At 37.2% G+C, this 16,012-nt stretch overlaps 1 protein-coding gene across 8 annotated transcripts in view; it reads right to left on the bottom strand.

The window, feature by feature from the left end:
- The window catches only part of TBC1D2B (TBC1 domain family member 2B), a 45,963-nt gene that overhangs the window by 19,202 nt on the left and 10,749 nt on the right, over window positions 1-16,012 (bottom strand). For all 8 annotated transcript variants that reach the window (XR_014696714.1, XR_014696715.1, XR_014696716.1 and 5 more), the window contains exons 3-9: window positions 13,796-13,961; window positions 9,384-9,541; window positions 8,888-9,114; window positions 5,701-6,093; window positions 4,005-4,115; window positions 2,678-2,871; window positions 1,520-2,014 (exon numbers count right to left, since the gene is read on the bottom strand). Coding sequence is in view for 5 of the 8 variants with exons in the window: in XM_084531869.1 (XP_084387995.1) it covers window positions 1,520-2,014; window positions 2,678-2,871; window positions 4,005-4,115; window positions 5,701-6,093; window positions 8,888-9,114; window positions 9,384-9,541; window positions 13,796-13,961 (1,744 nt within the window). In the remaining 3 variants the exon portion in view is untranslated. The remainder of the gene's footprint in view (window positions 1-1,519; window positions 2,015-2,677; window positions 2,872-4,004; window positions 4,116-5,700; window positions 6,094-8,887; window positions 9,115-9,383; window positions 9,542-13,795; window positions 13,962-16,012) is intronic.

The following is a 16,012-nucleotide window of genomic DNA, read 5'->3' as shown; positions in this document are numbered from 1 at the left end:
AGAAGTTTGCAAGTCTTAAACCTACTAAACCTACTACTCTGATTCCCAGACTTCTGTATTGCCTTACTGAAAGAAAGAAGATGGTTCCTGCGTTTCACACACAATTGTTTTAAGTTTAGAAAAATAATCTCTAGCAAATTTACTTTATATCCACTACGCTAAAGCAATACTTTCATCTTCATATACCATGGTCTTTAGGAAAATACCTATAATATTTCAAAGACTTAACTTGTTCTAAGAATTTCCTAAAGTAGGAGGAAAAAAAGGATTCAAGAGCAGAATTCCTGGTTTTCCTGTTTCCAGTGAGGAGTATGAAAAAAAAAAAAAGAGGAATAGCTTTGTGTCATTGACAGCTGTTTGAATATGAAAGGTTACCTCAACTTGTTTTATTTCTGTATGCAAGAGGATCTATGACATGCACTGCTTTTGACGTTACACAGCTTAACAAGATTATCATGCTTTGAAAGCTTAAGAGAATCAAAGCATGGAAAAATATTTAACTTGCTTTTAACTTCTTTACGTATACTCAACTGCACAATTGTTTATTTCTCTTTTAGGTTCTCTTTTGTGAAATGTTAAGCAATTAAAAAAGAGGGGGGAAGCAGGTGCATCCATTGTTATGATCCATGAGTACTCTGCTTTTGAACAACATTTATATATAAATTAAGAAATCAGAGCGAAGTGACTAAAAACCACCATGATTTAACTTGAAAACAGTTCCTTTAATAAATAAAAATTTAGTAAGCATTTGGGTAGGGAGAGTAGCTTTTTAAATGCTTGCCATGGGATCTTCTTTACTGTATCTGTACCCTTCTTCAGTGCACATTTCAAATGATACAGCTGCTCTAGTTCAAGTCTTTTACCCTATTCTGGTATATCAACTAGTACACAACCTGACATCTGTGGAATTACAACATGGGGACAACGACACGTTAGACTAACACGTCTCTTTCAGATAAGACCTTCCTTCACTACAGATCTCAAACTACCAGACCTACTTCAGCAAATGCCAATTGTAATGACATTATACTTCAAATTTTGCCTAGTCTTGTAGCACCAAAATAGTCCTTAATACGATTACTGCAACTTTGACTGAAGACATCCTGAAAGAAATGATGAAATTTGTGGCCTTAAGACACACATAAAAATAAGGTTTCAAGCGTTTATTTCTGCTTATTTAAAAAAGCATATAAAAAACCTGCTAACAAATTCTTGCACACAAAAGGATTCCCTAGAGTTGACATGAAGACCTTGCAAAACCTACATTTAAGTAGCCCATTTCCTACGAATTAATGCCAGTTCTAATTTTGCAGAGCTGCTTTTAGAAGTCTCATAATCCAAGTCTTCTGCTTTTTATTGTTTAAAAACATGGTAATTATCTACTTATTACAACATTATGAATTGCATACAACCCATGCGGAGAACTGCTGTCCAAAAGGCCGTTGCTATGTAAGTGTTTTGAAACTGCACATTGTTTCTTTCACTGCATAGTTATAACTTACAGTTAACAAAATCTTACCTGTTGAGCCCTTGGCAATAACCTATATCTGGATTTCTCCATGAAAATGCCAGCAGTACATTTCGCAGTTTTTGGATCCCTTCAGATGTTGGGGAAGAATAATGTTTGTTGTTTGGCAAAGTTCTCAAGAGATCCAATTCAATCTGTTTAGACGCAGGATTTTGTTTTTCTAGGGCATTCTGAAGCAAGGTCTGGAAGTACCCAGGAACCGTGCTGTCCTTGAATTTTTTAACATGGAGATTGACACACCATTTCCATATCTTGGAGCGATGTTCATGTGGAATCCCAGATCGAATAAGGTTCTTTAGTTCCACACAGCGCATCATCTCTCTATTCATTGTACTTGCAAGATAGTTTTCCCATTTTACCCCTGTGGAGATTTCCCGATTTTCACTGAGAGAAAGTGATCTCAGGTCCAAAGCTCGTGATTTTGCTACTAGTTTCTCTTCCTCATCATCTTCTGGGACTGTTTGGAAACCATATATATCATATTCACTGAAAGGACAGAAGAAAAAAAAAAAAGTGATCCTAAAGATGTGTTCAGCAATCCTGAAAGTTCCCATCCTAAGGTTATTACCAATACCCCTCAGACTGCTCCCCATAGTTTTCAAGAAGTTCCAACTGAACTATATTCAGACATTTTTCTAAACTATGTATTTTATTTAATATTCTAAAATCACATTCAAAAAGACTTTGTGCCCATATACCAATATACACATCACTGCACAGATTAAGAGATTTATTTAAGAACAGGGTCAAGTCCAAATTAGTCCATCTCTTCAGTTGCTCACCTTCGGCAGCTATATAGCAACATTTGAGTTTAAATTCCATACTGTATTTCAAATAAAGTACTTCACTTATTTATATATCCAGAAGAATTTCCTCATTATACCATTACTCGTGACGGGAAATACATTAAAAACTCCAAGTCCTGCAAATATATATCCCCACCATCTGTTTTCCACTGTTAGAACCATGCCCAGTGGTCAAGATACCCACAACAAACTCCTGAGGTGTGATAGAATTCATCTGAGAGGTAGGTGCTGTGGCTGCCAATGATGGTACTTCCTTTATTACTAAAGATAAAGGTGTGTTCACAACATAATTTATACCCATATGTTTTATATATACACACACTTTTTAATTGCATAAAATTACCTGACTGGGTATGGTTTGAAAAATGCTTGTTCTGGTTGTTCGCTGGTTTCTGCTTTCAAGGCATCTTCTAGTAACTGTGCAATAACCTCACGAGCAGGGCTCTGCTCCTCAGAACAAACAGGAGTTTTCATTTCTTGAAGCAAGATCAAGTATTTACTTTCTATCTGACAGAGTTTGGCTTCCAAGCTAGTATACTGCAGAAAACAACATACACTATTTAGGACACATCTTCAGACATTTAGTTTGTACTACACATCTCTTCAAATCTGATTCAATATTCTTCTATTCATTTCAGTTGCTTAAAGATATTTAATTCAAGAACTTTACTCCCCAGTTGCGTAGCACCAGGAAACATAAAGCAACTCTAACGTGGAAAATACACGCTATGCATACATTTTTATTACAATATAATAAATCTCTGCACACAAAATACTTGAGTAAGATACCTCAGATACTTGTCACTTTTTTACAGAATTCTTTAAAGGCAGAATAGTAGTCCACCTGTATTTCTACCATAGGTATATTTATATGCAGAAAATCTGAGTAAACCTTGTTATTACATTGTATGAAGTACAACTCAATCATTTTGTGCTTCTAGAGAAATAGTTATACTCTATGCACATCTGAACCCCAAGAACTCATATGGAATTTTGAAGATATTAAGTAGTTAGGTAACTGCATTTAGCAGTTGTCAACAAACTTCCATGCCAAAAATACAGCCTCTAGATTTGGCAGCTGTGCACACCACCTCCCTAAAAAGAGAGGCACACCCCATGAAACTTAGCAACAGGTATCTTGCCTTAGCAACAAGTGTGTGTACATTATTTGCCCACGGCAGTGTAAATCTATCATTTACCTGCAACTTCTCTACACTCAAATTCATCCACACAGAAACACTTCCAAAGTTACATTTACCGTAAGTTAGTCATCCTTCATGCTCAAGAGGGGAAAGCCCTATTCTGTGACATGCCATTAAAATAAAACACTATCAAATCCTTTCATACACACCCTGTTTTTGGCATACTTTAAGCTACTGCAGTTTTAATGCTGAGCAAGTGATATATGCTTGCAGAAATACATGTACACATGCCTGTGTTCATAAATTATGAAATAATGCACTGAACAGTATTCTAAAATCTACCACATTTTTCAAGAATCTATTCAGATACATTGATCTGTAAAACTGTTTTTCAACTGACTCTATCAGGTCATACTTTTGAATTGTTCCAATTCTGTTACAGTTAAGTTCCTTGAATAGATTTACAAGTGAATTTTTGAAAACTGCATTAGACATAGCCAAAATGAAAACATGCTGTGTTAATCTGACCTTTGCCTGCCATTCTCTCTCTCTCACTTCTGCATTTCTTCGTAGAGCAGAAAGTTCCAAAATCTCCTTGTTTAAAAATTTGTTCTGGGTCTTATAACCCTGAAGATTGTCCTGTTAATAAAAGAAAACAAACTGGATTTTTAATAAATATATCTTACAGATTGCAAACACCTACCAGAGAAAGTATACTTCAGAACAGAGACCAAGCAGCTACTAACACGTATACTAATAGCTACTAAAATAACTAAGATCAAACCAAGTATTTTTAGTGTCCACTTAAGTCAAACACAGAGGCTAGATAGCTATGAGCACGGATGTATACAGGCTGGTGCTGTGCCTCACTTGCACGGTGCTATGCCCCAGCAGAAGGCAGTTGCTCACTGCTTGCAGGCATGAGGCAGGACCAGCCCTGTGAAGCTGCCCCTCACTGCACCTCGAGAAGATCAAAACATGCATGCTGAACATGCCAGAGGGGTTGTAGTGCTGCGCACCAGCCAGAAGCACATGCAGTACAAGAACTGGGAGCAAATTTGCGCCAGGGGAGTTTTAGGTTAGATGTTAGGAAGAACTTCTTTACCAAAAGGGTTGTTAGGCATTGGAACAGGCTGCCCAGGGAAGTGGTGGAGTCACCATCCCTGGAAGTCTTCAAAAGATGTTTAGATGTAGAGCTTAGGGATATAGTTTAGTGGGGACTGCTAATGTTAGGTCAGAGGTTGGACTCGATGATCTTGAGGTCTCTTCCAACCTAGAAATCCTGTGATTCTGTGATTCTGTGAAATGACCCCTGGGTTTTTGTTACCCTACCTGTCCTCAGTCATGTCTGCATCCACACAAAAATATAAATCCTTACCAAAAGCTTCCTCACCAAATTCACTCGGCTCCAGGCTACAAATACTACTTCTGAAGGTTGAGGTTGTGAGATGAGGGACTCTCAACAACTACAACATCCCCACAATGAGCATCTGCAAGCTTTATTCTCCTTTCTGCCCAGACTACTGATTTCTAGTTTCAATTTTATTTCCTAAAACTTCCAGGCTTACATACAAGAAATAAAGCTATGAACGTTTTAATATATTCTATGTGTCTCATATTCCAAATCGCTTGGAACTTCAATCAGTGTGGAATCAACATTTATCCAAAGGCAAGTAGGCGTGTTCAAAGCAAAGTGGGTAACTTCAGTAACTCCATAAGAACCTGCCACATTCACTGAGGTCAGTTAGAAGAATAACATGCATTGATAACATCTGGAGCATCATTAGTAATAGAGGTTCTTATATTCCTCTTTTCTTTTCTCCTTTACCATTCATTCTTTGTGCTTTTTGTTTCCTCACATTTGATATTAAAGAAATAAAAAAGCAAGCATTTTGGTGGTATTCCTCCATGCTTATATTTTCTTACCCTTACTTTTTTCCTGTTCCTTTGATTACTTCTCACATCGCTCTTCCTCCACACCAAAGACTAAATTACCAAATGTATGAGATACTGTACTACAGCTGCACAGACCAGCTATAGAAGTCCTGTTTAAATTGTTCACACAACAGTTCAAAGTGTAGATTCCAAGGAGAGAAAGCCTCAGGTGATGAGTATCTTGGAGAAATGCTGAAGTTATCTCCCCAGAAAATAGAGCAGACTAGAAAGTAGTTTTTAAAGGCAGCAGAGATTTCCCTATCCATCAAGACAGAGACATTGCTCTTACTTTTAGTCTGTCCAGTTCCTGTAGTTCCTTATTAATACAGGTGGGCGTGGGAGAATTTACTGCGCCACTTTGGGATGATGTATTGTCCTCACATTCGCTGAGTTGATGAGACAGTTTCATTATCACTTCATCTTTAGCTTGAATAGTTTCCATCAACATACCCAGCCGCTCATTGAGTTCTCCAACTTTACATTTCAGATTCTTTACTTCCTGCTGCAGACTATCTTTTTCCAGATTTAACTTTTCAAGCTGGTTGTTGAGACCCAAAATCTGGTCGTCTTTTTGGTGCAACAGCTCTAATTTGTCTTTGGGAACCCCCTCACACAGACGGCTTGCAAAGTATTTATCATATTGGGAAGATCGGACTGTTTGCTGCAGAAGTCGCACAAGTTCCTGAGAATTTAAAAGAAAAAAGATTGAACTGAAAAAACAAAGCTGGAGAATTTATAGCTTAGAAATCTAATGTCAAACACAAGTAAGCTTTGGAATTATTATTTTATTTTTTGCATCTGAGTTTATTTATAACAAACTTACAATGGTGTTTAAGGAAAGAAGGAAACACTTCCAGGACGTGGTTTCTAACGAGTTAATACCTTACAATGATTGGTTTATGTGGATGGCTTAAGTATCTTTCCCTGAGCTAAGGACCTTGCCTGGAAAGGCTACAGCCAGTTCAGGAAGAACTGTTGACAGCTACAGCAAAGCACCTACTTTGAAGCTGAAAACCACTTACTTGTAAGAAGCCCTGTTCTAAGAAATGAGAAGGGCTTAAACGACAAAAAAAAAAAAAAAAAACAAGAATGTTACAGTACAGAGAAGTGAAAGATAACTAACTGCCCTCTTCCCTAACAAATGCAGAAAAGCTACTAAGGAGGAAAAAAAAAAAACACATTCTGCTTTGCTAAAAGAAAGTCTTTGCAGCCTTGTTTTGAAAAGCCTTGCTACAGAACCAATTAATTAACTGACTTGCCACAAAGAAGAAAAGGGAGTTTCTGTGGTCTTTGCACTAAACAATGAAGTCTCTGAATTTTTTTTTTTTTTTAAGCAACAACAAATTTATCCAGTGATTCTTACCATTTTTGTCATCTATTTCCTCGTTAAAAAAAATTACCAGTATCCTTGTCCATGGGAATGCACAAACCCTGAACCATTACAACACTATAATACTTATTTTACTTGCATGAAAGATGCCTAAAGGTATACACACACAAAAGCAGCTGATTTTTAAGGCAGTTACACTGAAAGCAAACCCCTGCTTGCATCCTTGCTGGGATAAGATCCTACTACAACTTTCAGAAACTTAAGTTTTCTGTGAACAAGATCTGGGCTGAGTCTTGAACTGCTCCTGAATGAGAATACCAGCTAATATCCAGCAAAGTTTGTTACATGCAAAGTTAAAGAATGAAATTTTAAAATAGAATATATACTGCTAAAGCAGACTCTACCTTTTCTATTACCAGAAGCTCTCCAAAAGCTGAAGCGTAAAAGCTATATAACAAGAAGATATTCCAGATCAACATACTACATAAGGAAGAACAGCAGACTGCCGACAGGCACCTCTCATTAATATACGTTATTACCTCTCCTGTTTCCCGTTTTTGGTTAATGGTCTAATGCTGTGGAACCACAGGAGGGGTAAGTTCAAGCCTAGAAGTATCTCCAACACCTATCAGTGAAACTAGGACTTCAATCGTTTTTTAAATAATTCTGACACTCATTAATACAAGGACAAAAATAGGAATTTGTTTATGAAATTTCTAAAGCTTGAGTTGAATAAACACATCTGGAAATTTACAAAGACGTGGAAAGTCTTAGACATGCCTAGAATGAACCACTGATTTTGGGAGTGTTGCAAAGCTCTAACAGATTAGGTTTTGTTTCCCCAAAACAACAAAGAGTAAACTGTAAAGACCTGGGTCTACAGAGTCAAATATCAAGCTACAGTCTTTAGAGGGGTCTGTGAAGGATCATTTGTTGAGGAAAAGCTTGAGAAACTAGATTTTCTTCCTTCCTCCGTTGTGATTTGACGGTGTTACTATCTTAACACTACTGGACTGAACTGCTAATTACTAAATAGCTGGATGATTTCATGGGCATAGTTCTGTGATATTCAAGTGTTCTATTTATCAAAAATAACAGCACCCAGACTGGTAACTTACATGTCAATTGACATTCAGTTATCAGAGAAACCTACTCAACAGGGACATATGTGATAGATGACCTTGCTGGTAAACAGCAACTACACAGTAGGTTATCAATTGCAGTCTACTCTCTAAAAATAGATTAAAATACAAGATCTGTCTAGTCACTCACGTTGCCAAGGAAAACATCCTAATTGTACCTTGCCATCATTTATCACAGTTCTAAATCCAGCCCAGTATCAAGAGTGAGAATATATCAAGCTACTTGAGACGTACGTATTCTCTTTCTTCTTATGAGGACAGAAGGAACTGAAACACAATGTTCCATTAGAGCACAGTGAGATTTCACACAAAACCTGTCTGAGAAGCACAAATGTACTCCTTGGAAAGAACACCTAAAAGAAATGAATGCCTTTAAACATTTGTTTTTCCTTTGATCATCTTGCATACTGGAAAACACAAATAGCAAACCTAGCAGCACCAAGCATGACCTAAACTCTATTTCTTCTTAAAATGAGGAGAAATTCCTTCAGGTAAAAACCAAGTTATTTAATAAATCTGAGCAAGCAGGGGGCATACAAGCATGAACACCGTATGAGGGCAATACTAAATGTACAGATTTATGCTTAGGGTCTATGATTCACAAAATCTTTTTGTGCTGATACACTGTGATGCAATAGGAGTGGGAAGGTGTCAGTTACCATTCCGCCACTCTCCTCTTCTGCAGCAAAGGAAACAACAAAAACAAAACAAAAAAGAAAAACTTGAAAGGAGGAGTTCCTCGGGAATTACAGGTACTAATCAGAGCTGTTTTTCTTCTGCATTATCTGTGAAGATCTTTGCAGACACTGAGAAAGCTAGCTTCAAAGAGTAAGATACACATATAAGAAGTCCTTGGTTCAAGACTTGTTATAAATAAAGGTTCATTTCATACCATTATTTTCTACCAACAATGAGCTCTTAATATAGTTAGGTATCCGTAAGGGGTAAACAATTACCTGCCACATCTATTTGCATTTATGCACTTTGCCTGAAGGCTTAGTTACCTTTTGGCTCAGAAGATCTTTCTTCAGCTTTTCCAGTTCTTCTTGCTGGCTTTGATACTTCAGTTGCAGTTCAGAGACTAGTTTGTTGCCATTACCAGAACACCACTCAGTTGGAGAGGAGTCACTGCTGTTCCGGTTTTTGCTTGATCCAATCATGTCTTTTAAAGGGCGTCTCGGTTTTTGTGGAATGCGGCCAAAATCAAATGGAAAAGCTGAACTAGTCAGACCTACATAAAATGTAGTTTAATTAACAGGTATTTCAAAGCATTCAAATTTCCTTTAAAAATATACTTATTAGACTCTTTGGAACATTTAAACAGCTCGATACTCTCAAACACATCACAAACAAGTAAATTTAAAAAGAGTTAACAGAGCTCTGGATGTGATGTGTGAATAAATGATAAATTTTAACTAATTTCCCAGAGATACTGGTATCACAATGCACTATAATAAAGGAGGAAGGGCAAGAGCTCCTCTTCCTTCCTCCCATTTCTACCTTTACTTCCTTCTGCCAAGTTTTTCCTCTTTTCTTCCAGGGCCATAGAGTCCTCCAAGTCTTTTGGGGTTGGATCCAGCAATTCCCACTCTTCACTGGTATAAAATATGCTCTTGCGATTTTCGTTATTCCCTTTTCTTAAAGATGACATTGAATTTCTGTGAAAAGCACAGCAGAAAAAGAGACCGACATTTGTCCATTTTGTATTCATTTTATCATTATTTTTTTTAAGACAACCACTGTAGCTGAAACAATGCAAACAAAAACATAAGCTAAAAACACAAACATAACCAAAACCAAACAAAAGCTCGAAGGAAATAAAGCATATCCCATTAAACAAGACCAGCTATCAACTACTGGATGTTTCAAAACAGAAGAATTCTTTCACTTCAACAATAAATAAATATTTTAGTAGACCCCCATGGTCTTTTCTATCATCCTCTGTTTTATCCTTGTTTTGGCAAGGAAAAAGAGAAATATTTAAAAGCAGCATCTCTTTATTGATTGGTTATTTTAGCTCTAAATTTTAGGATAATCACCAAGCATTAAACAGAATAGCATGCAGACAAAACACACACGTTATAGCATCACATTCTGGATTAACATCAAACTTGGGATCATCCAAGGGACCTGCTGTAGCTGCTGCTGATTGACTCCTTAGCAGTTTTTCCTTCCTGAGGTGTAATGTTGCCAATTATCTACATGAACATTTCAGAGGCAACCTCTAAATTCCAAACAGATAATTCTACAAGAGAGCAATATACTTCACAAACAAGATATGATTCCCCTACCCAGCTTCCCCAGCACAACAATCATGCTGCCAAAAATGTTCAAGTCCACACTTATGTATGATCCAAAGTCTGAATATTAATGTAGCTCAGTATTGTCAAGTCTTTTTGTTCGATTACAGGGAATTCCACACCAATCCACATGAACCAGCTTAGTGTTTTAGATAAAAGTAGAAAAGAAATACATTTAGTATCAGCATTTCCTACATAGTCTTCGCAGATGGAAGCCCACAGAGACACTTTCACTCAGTCAGCCCCATTCTCTCTTCTTACTCTGCAAACTGTAAACAGAAAGCAAGCCATATGACACCTTCACGATTATTTAGTGATCCAATCCAGTCTTTGATCAGATGTCAAATATCTTGTCAGGCTGAAAAGGCCTGATCATAGTCTAATCATTCATTATGCTGTGCAAGTTTCCTATACTGATTAACAATCAGTATATACTGATTCCTATACTGGTTAACTGATTAACAATCAAGTACAACTCAAAAATATTCCTAAATGTTATTAATAAGACTATTTTAACAATCAATTTGCAAGTGTGACAGAGATCAAGTTGTGCAACACCTTTAATTTCCTTCCAGTCTTTTCAGTAAGGTCACCACTTCAGTTGGGAGGAAGAAGCTCCATTTTAATGTTCAGAGCAAATAGATCAAATTAGATGATGATCAGTGCATTTCCTAGGCCACCCAAAGTTATCATCAGCTGGCATCTCTACAGCTATTCTCTGAAGAGTGGCTCATTTCTTAGAATGCACTCCCCAGCTGCCTTTTCTGGCCATGGTCAACATCAGTATTTAAAGGCAGTCCAAACACCACCTTTTGAAGCTTCACAACTCACAAGATACAAGAAGTCAAATTACTCCTAGAAAACTTTTTAAAATGCTGTTAGGCCCATGAATAATCACAGTTGATGCTGATTTTTGTAAAGCTCTTGCACAGAATTGTTATGTGCACTTTACTATGACAGCTTCATTGCTTTCTATTAGATTATAAGAAAATTTGAAAAAACAAAAACAAAACCATTTATTTTCCTAAGCGAAGTATAACAAGTATAACAGAAACTAAGATCTGAACATATAATCTACTGATTCCTTATTTTTAATTTTTTTTATTATAAGTCTTATTTTATGTAACTTGACGTTACCCTTGTCCAGTATACTTTCATGTGTGTTCTATACAATCAAGAGATGCAAGAAGGTGACAGCACTGAGACAAAAAAAAAAAAACTCAGGCTTGAACACCATCAGTGCTTGAAGATAGATTTTAAAGAAATAGAAAATCATGTTTTCAGCTTTAGCTACTGTAAGCATACATACAGCTTATCTCAAAGACCCATTTTTCACTTTCTTCCACCTTAACTCACCACTGCTCCTTAGGATGTAAACGCAGTTGTTATAGGAATACATTCTCTGGCAAAAACACCATAAATGTGTTCAAGAGCAAAGCTAAGTCCATGACTAAGACATTATGGGTACTTGAATACATCCTCCAGTAATGTGGAAAATTCTCTGAAGTTTTAGAGACACCTTGACTGATTCTCTAATACTGGGGTTAAAACTAGTCACAATCCAACAGGATATTAGATACTGCACACATCTTCTAGAGGTGATTAATTCTCAAGTTTAGTAACTCCCTTTCTCCACTATGAAAACATTAACAACCTTGCCCTACATGGAGGTTTAATACAACTAACCAGACCTCTTGCGGCACACACATGCATGATCATCAGTCCAGTAGAAGATCACTTGTCAATCTGAAAGTGACAATTGAGATCGTATATGCAGCCTAATTCCTTGCACATGTTAACATATAAAACCTACATAATCCATGCTTTTTCACGTGAATGCCATTTAAAATGGCTTAAGCATAAACTAAAGCTGTGCAAGGAGAAATGCTGTTGCCTGAGGGACACTTGCACTATTACTGAACAGTCATGCTTATTAATTGGGCATCGTTCATTGTAGGACTGAATGAGGGAAAGATTTGGGGATTGGAAGCATGTAACTATGCTTAAACACTTAACACAGACAAAGCTCAAATTAAGGTTATAAATGCCCTAGCCCTCTCTGGAGCAGCTGTTAACAGCCATTAGAAGGAATTGCCTGTAATCAATCCTTCAGAGAAGAAAATCCCTCTTTCTTGTGAAAACAGCATAGATTAGATGACTGCTACAGTTTAAAATCTCAAAGCAAATTTATCTTACTAGATACAGGAACTGAAGTGCTTGTGACCTGCTAGCTCAAAACAGGCAGGGGTAATGCCAGTCCATAGCTTTAAAAGCAAGTTCCTGCAAGGGTTCTGCTAAGGCGAACACATCTGTCAAGAGGTTTTGGCATGTTACTGTACAACTAACTAGCTTCTGACAAGGTTATCACTCTTGTCTCAGGGACAAAAGACGTGGGCAACTGTCCACATATACACTTCAGATTTTCACTGCTGGCTCAGTAAATCCTCTGCAAAATGACTTTTGAAAAGCTCAGGAGAGTACGTTTGAGCATAATGAACAATCCTGACAGTAACACCATTTCACACTGTTACCAGTTTGCAAGGAGGAATGCCTGCTTTAAAATTTAGAGGGGACACTAGAGCACACCATGTAAAAAAAATCCATAACTTCATTTTTTTTTAAAAACAAAACCTGTTAGTAGATATCTTATTTTTTTCCAGGAACATTTTCAGAGATGAACCACTGCAGCTGAACATCTCCAGAAAGAGTGGAATAGAGGAAGGAGACATTCACCCTACAAGAGCATCAGAGCATGCAATTTTCTTTCTTACATATTGGCAGAGATCTGCACAGACTCCAAACCATTAGGATTACAGCTACGCACAAAAGAGCCAGCAATGTTATGCTAGAATAGCTGCTGGACCACCAGAAATAACTCTCTCCCACCAATAGGGCCTCCCAAACCCTAGCTCAACTACCAGCCTTTCTGCCCTGTTTAAGGGAAAAAATAGAACACACAAACCAGGCAACACTGAGAGGCTTACCCTGACACTGCCCTTCTATCTAGACTTCCCCAAAGCACATCATCTGCAATTCAGAAAAAAAAAAAATCAAGAAGGAAGTTTTAAAACACGAGCAACATTCCTGTGCATATACAGCCGTTAAAAAAAAAAAAAAAAAAAAAAAGCCAAGTAGCATACTTTGTGACCTCTCAGATCTGTGCTTAACAGGAAGGCTTTAAAAGGGATGTTTAACTCAGCATGGCACTGCTGTTGAAACCAAACAACATTTTATTGACAGCTGAAGAGGGATGTGGTCTAGTTACCCAAGCCACAGCTCTGCTCTGTGAACTGCTCTGTAATAGTACTGCAATATCCTTCAAATAGAAGCGGAAGATTCATCTATGCTGGCAAAGTAAAATAGAAAAAAAAATCAGAAGGAAACCATAAACAAGAGAGCTGAAAAAGAATATTGCTGCTTTCCTTAAAACAAAAAATACTTAAGAGTAAACTCAGTAAGAGTGAGGGGACAGGCTGTGGGTTTGCTGTTGTTCAGAACGGGTCTACCACATTTTTGCTCAGGAATTCAAACTACATGTATTTCAAATCTGTAGGATTCGAGTAGGAAACTGTCTCTGCCAGCAGTTATCATTCCCCCATGTCACCAACTTACTTGATTTCAGTGCTCCATTGTTTAAGTGAGAAATTGATGGCACTTGGTTGGACTGGCGCAGGCTGGGAAGCTGCTTGTTCCCCCACCAGCTCTGTAGGAGAAGTCTCCAAAGCTAGAATAGTTCTAGCTCTCTCTGCTGAAGCATTTTGGCTTAGGATACTCAAATCTATTCCAAAAAAAAAAAACAAAAAAAAAAAAAACAAACTTTCAGTGAGTAAAAGAGCAGCTGTTATATAAAGCAATGTATTACTAAGTCTGTTAGTAATGTAGTCAGGATTTTATCTTAAATTGTATCTTAACTTTATAAAATACTCTGTTCAACTTTTAAAAAGGCACCTTCTCAGCAAGCTCTCAATGCAGCCACACACTTCTGATAACAGGACTTGTGTTAATGCTCTCGCAGTGTTATTTCATGACCAACTCATAACCTCAACTAGTCAATATTGACTCATCTAGTTTAAGCAGCTGTGAAGCCATACAAATTAAGGTGGATTCATTATATTAACCCATAAAGCCCCTTGTAAAACAAGCTCAGGTCTATCAGAACTCCTAAGTCAGGAACAGCATCACCACAGCAGTGTTATACTACGCAATCCATACCCCCTGCTCCTGACCCCAGCAATATGTTTAGTGCAACCAGCAATAAGGCACATACCTAAAATATATAAGTGGGCTGCTAACATATACCCCAGCCGTACTAAAGCTACACCACTCAGATGAAAATTCTGCAGTTCGAAAAGATGAAAAGTTGAAAAAGATGAAAATGATGCAAAATGATGATGAAATGAAAATGATGAAAAAGATGAAAGTTCTGCAGTTCATGTGCCATGGAAAGGAGTAGTATATTATTAGTAACAAAAAAATTAATATTTTGGGCAATTCAGTATAAAATCTACTTGCATTTAACCTGCCATGTTTCACAGAGCATCATCTCAAAAGCAAGCATATGCATAAAATGAGATGAGCTTAAGATTCAGTTCCCTCTGAGCACGCTTCAGGTATGCAATGGTTATATTATTTCTCAGCTGCTATAACAGAATACATTTTGGCACAAAACAAACATACATTGGCCCTAGCATGAAACTCTGTAGCATCTTCCCCTTCATCCTTTTCAGCCTCCTGTGCATTTTTGTTTTGTGTCTTTTTTTTTTTTTTGTTGGTTATTTGTTTTTTGTTGTTGTTGTTTTGCTTTTTTGGTGCTTCAGGCTCACTGTTATCCTAACACAAGTATCCTACACAGGTACATGCTCTGGAAGAAAGAATGTGTCATTACAACTCACTATGAAAGCAAAACATGCAACAAAAAAGAAGAAAATAATTGCCTTTCTGTAATAACTCCTCCAATCTCCTTATTTAATGAATACAGATAGTGAAGGTGTTTCAATGTTGATTAAGAAAATGTTCTTATCTGAGCACTGATTCTGTCTATTAACTTGAAAGAAAGAAAAACAGCAATCCCATAATATAAGCATAGTATCACCAGAGGGGAATAAAGAACTGAAATCCAAAACCACATTGCATTTCTGCAATGTTTCTTTGCTGACGCGTACAAAAACAACTTAATCAATCACTAGCATAATAAATTGTATACGACAAAATGAATGCAATAGAGCCCAAACAGGTAGCTAGCTTATTTGCTGTCTTGTGATTTCCTCTTCTAAAAGCCACATAACATAACTAACTGAAAGAACTTGACTAATCTTCAGTCATCCTCAAATAAAATATAAGCATTCTGACATTAAGCATTCAGGAGCAGGACTCAATGGTCCTTGTGGGTCCCTTCCAACTCAGGATGTTCTGTGATCTACAGCTAGTTTAACACACACAGTGGTTCTGCTCTGTAACATGAGCTGGTAAAAAAAAAAAATAAAAAAAAAATTGAAAAATATCAACTGAGTTCTTGAACTGTACCACTGAAAGTCTGCTGAAATAGGAGTAGAGAAAAGTGAGCCTTCCACAGCGGAAAGAATCCATCAGTCAAGGTGACCCAGAATATAAAGCCGTTGTTCAACAGCTTAAGTGGGTAAGGCAGCTTGAGAAAGCACACCTGCTCTTCCATACTGCCAAAAACATTTACGCAGCAAGGAAAAAAATGAAAAAAGGAGTTAGTTTTTGAAAGATGGATCTTACTGCATCTGTTATGGCTTAGACAAAGGAACTTTCTTGCCAACAAGGACATACAGAGAAGGCCAAGGAGAAAATACCCACCCAAAAGCC

Source organism: Aythya ferina (genome assembly GCF_964211825.1).
Source record: "Aythya ferina genome assembly, chromosome: 11".
In the NCBI taxonomy this organism is placed as follows: domain Eukaryota; kingdom Metazoa; phylum Chordata; class Aves; order Anseriformes; family Anatidae; genus Aythya; species Aythya ferina.
Note: the sequence above shows the minus strand (reverse complement) of the source record. Positions and strands in the feature narration are given on the sequence as shown.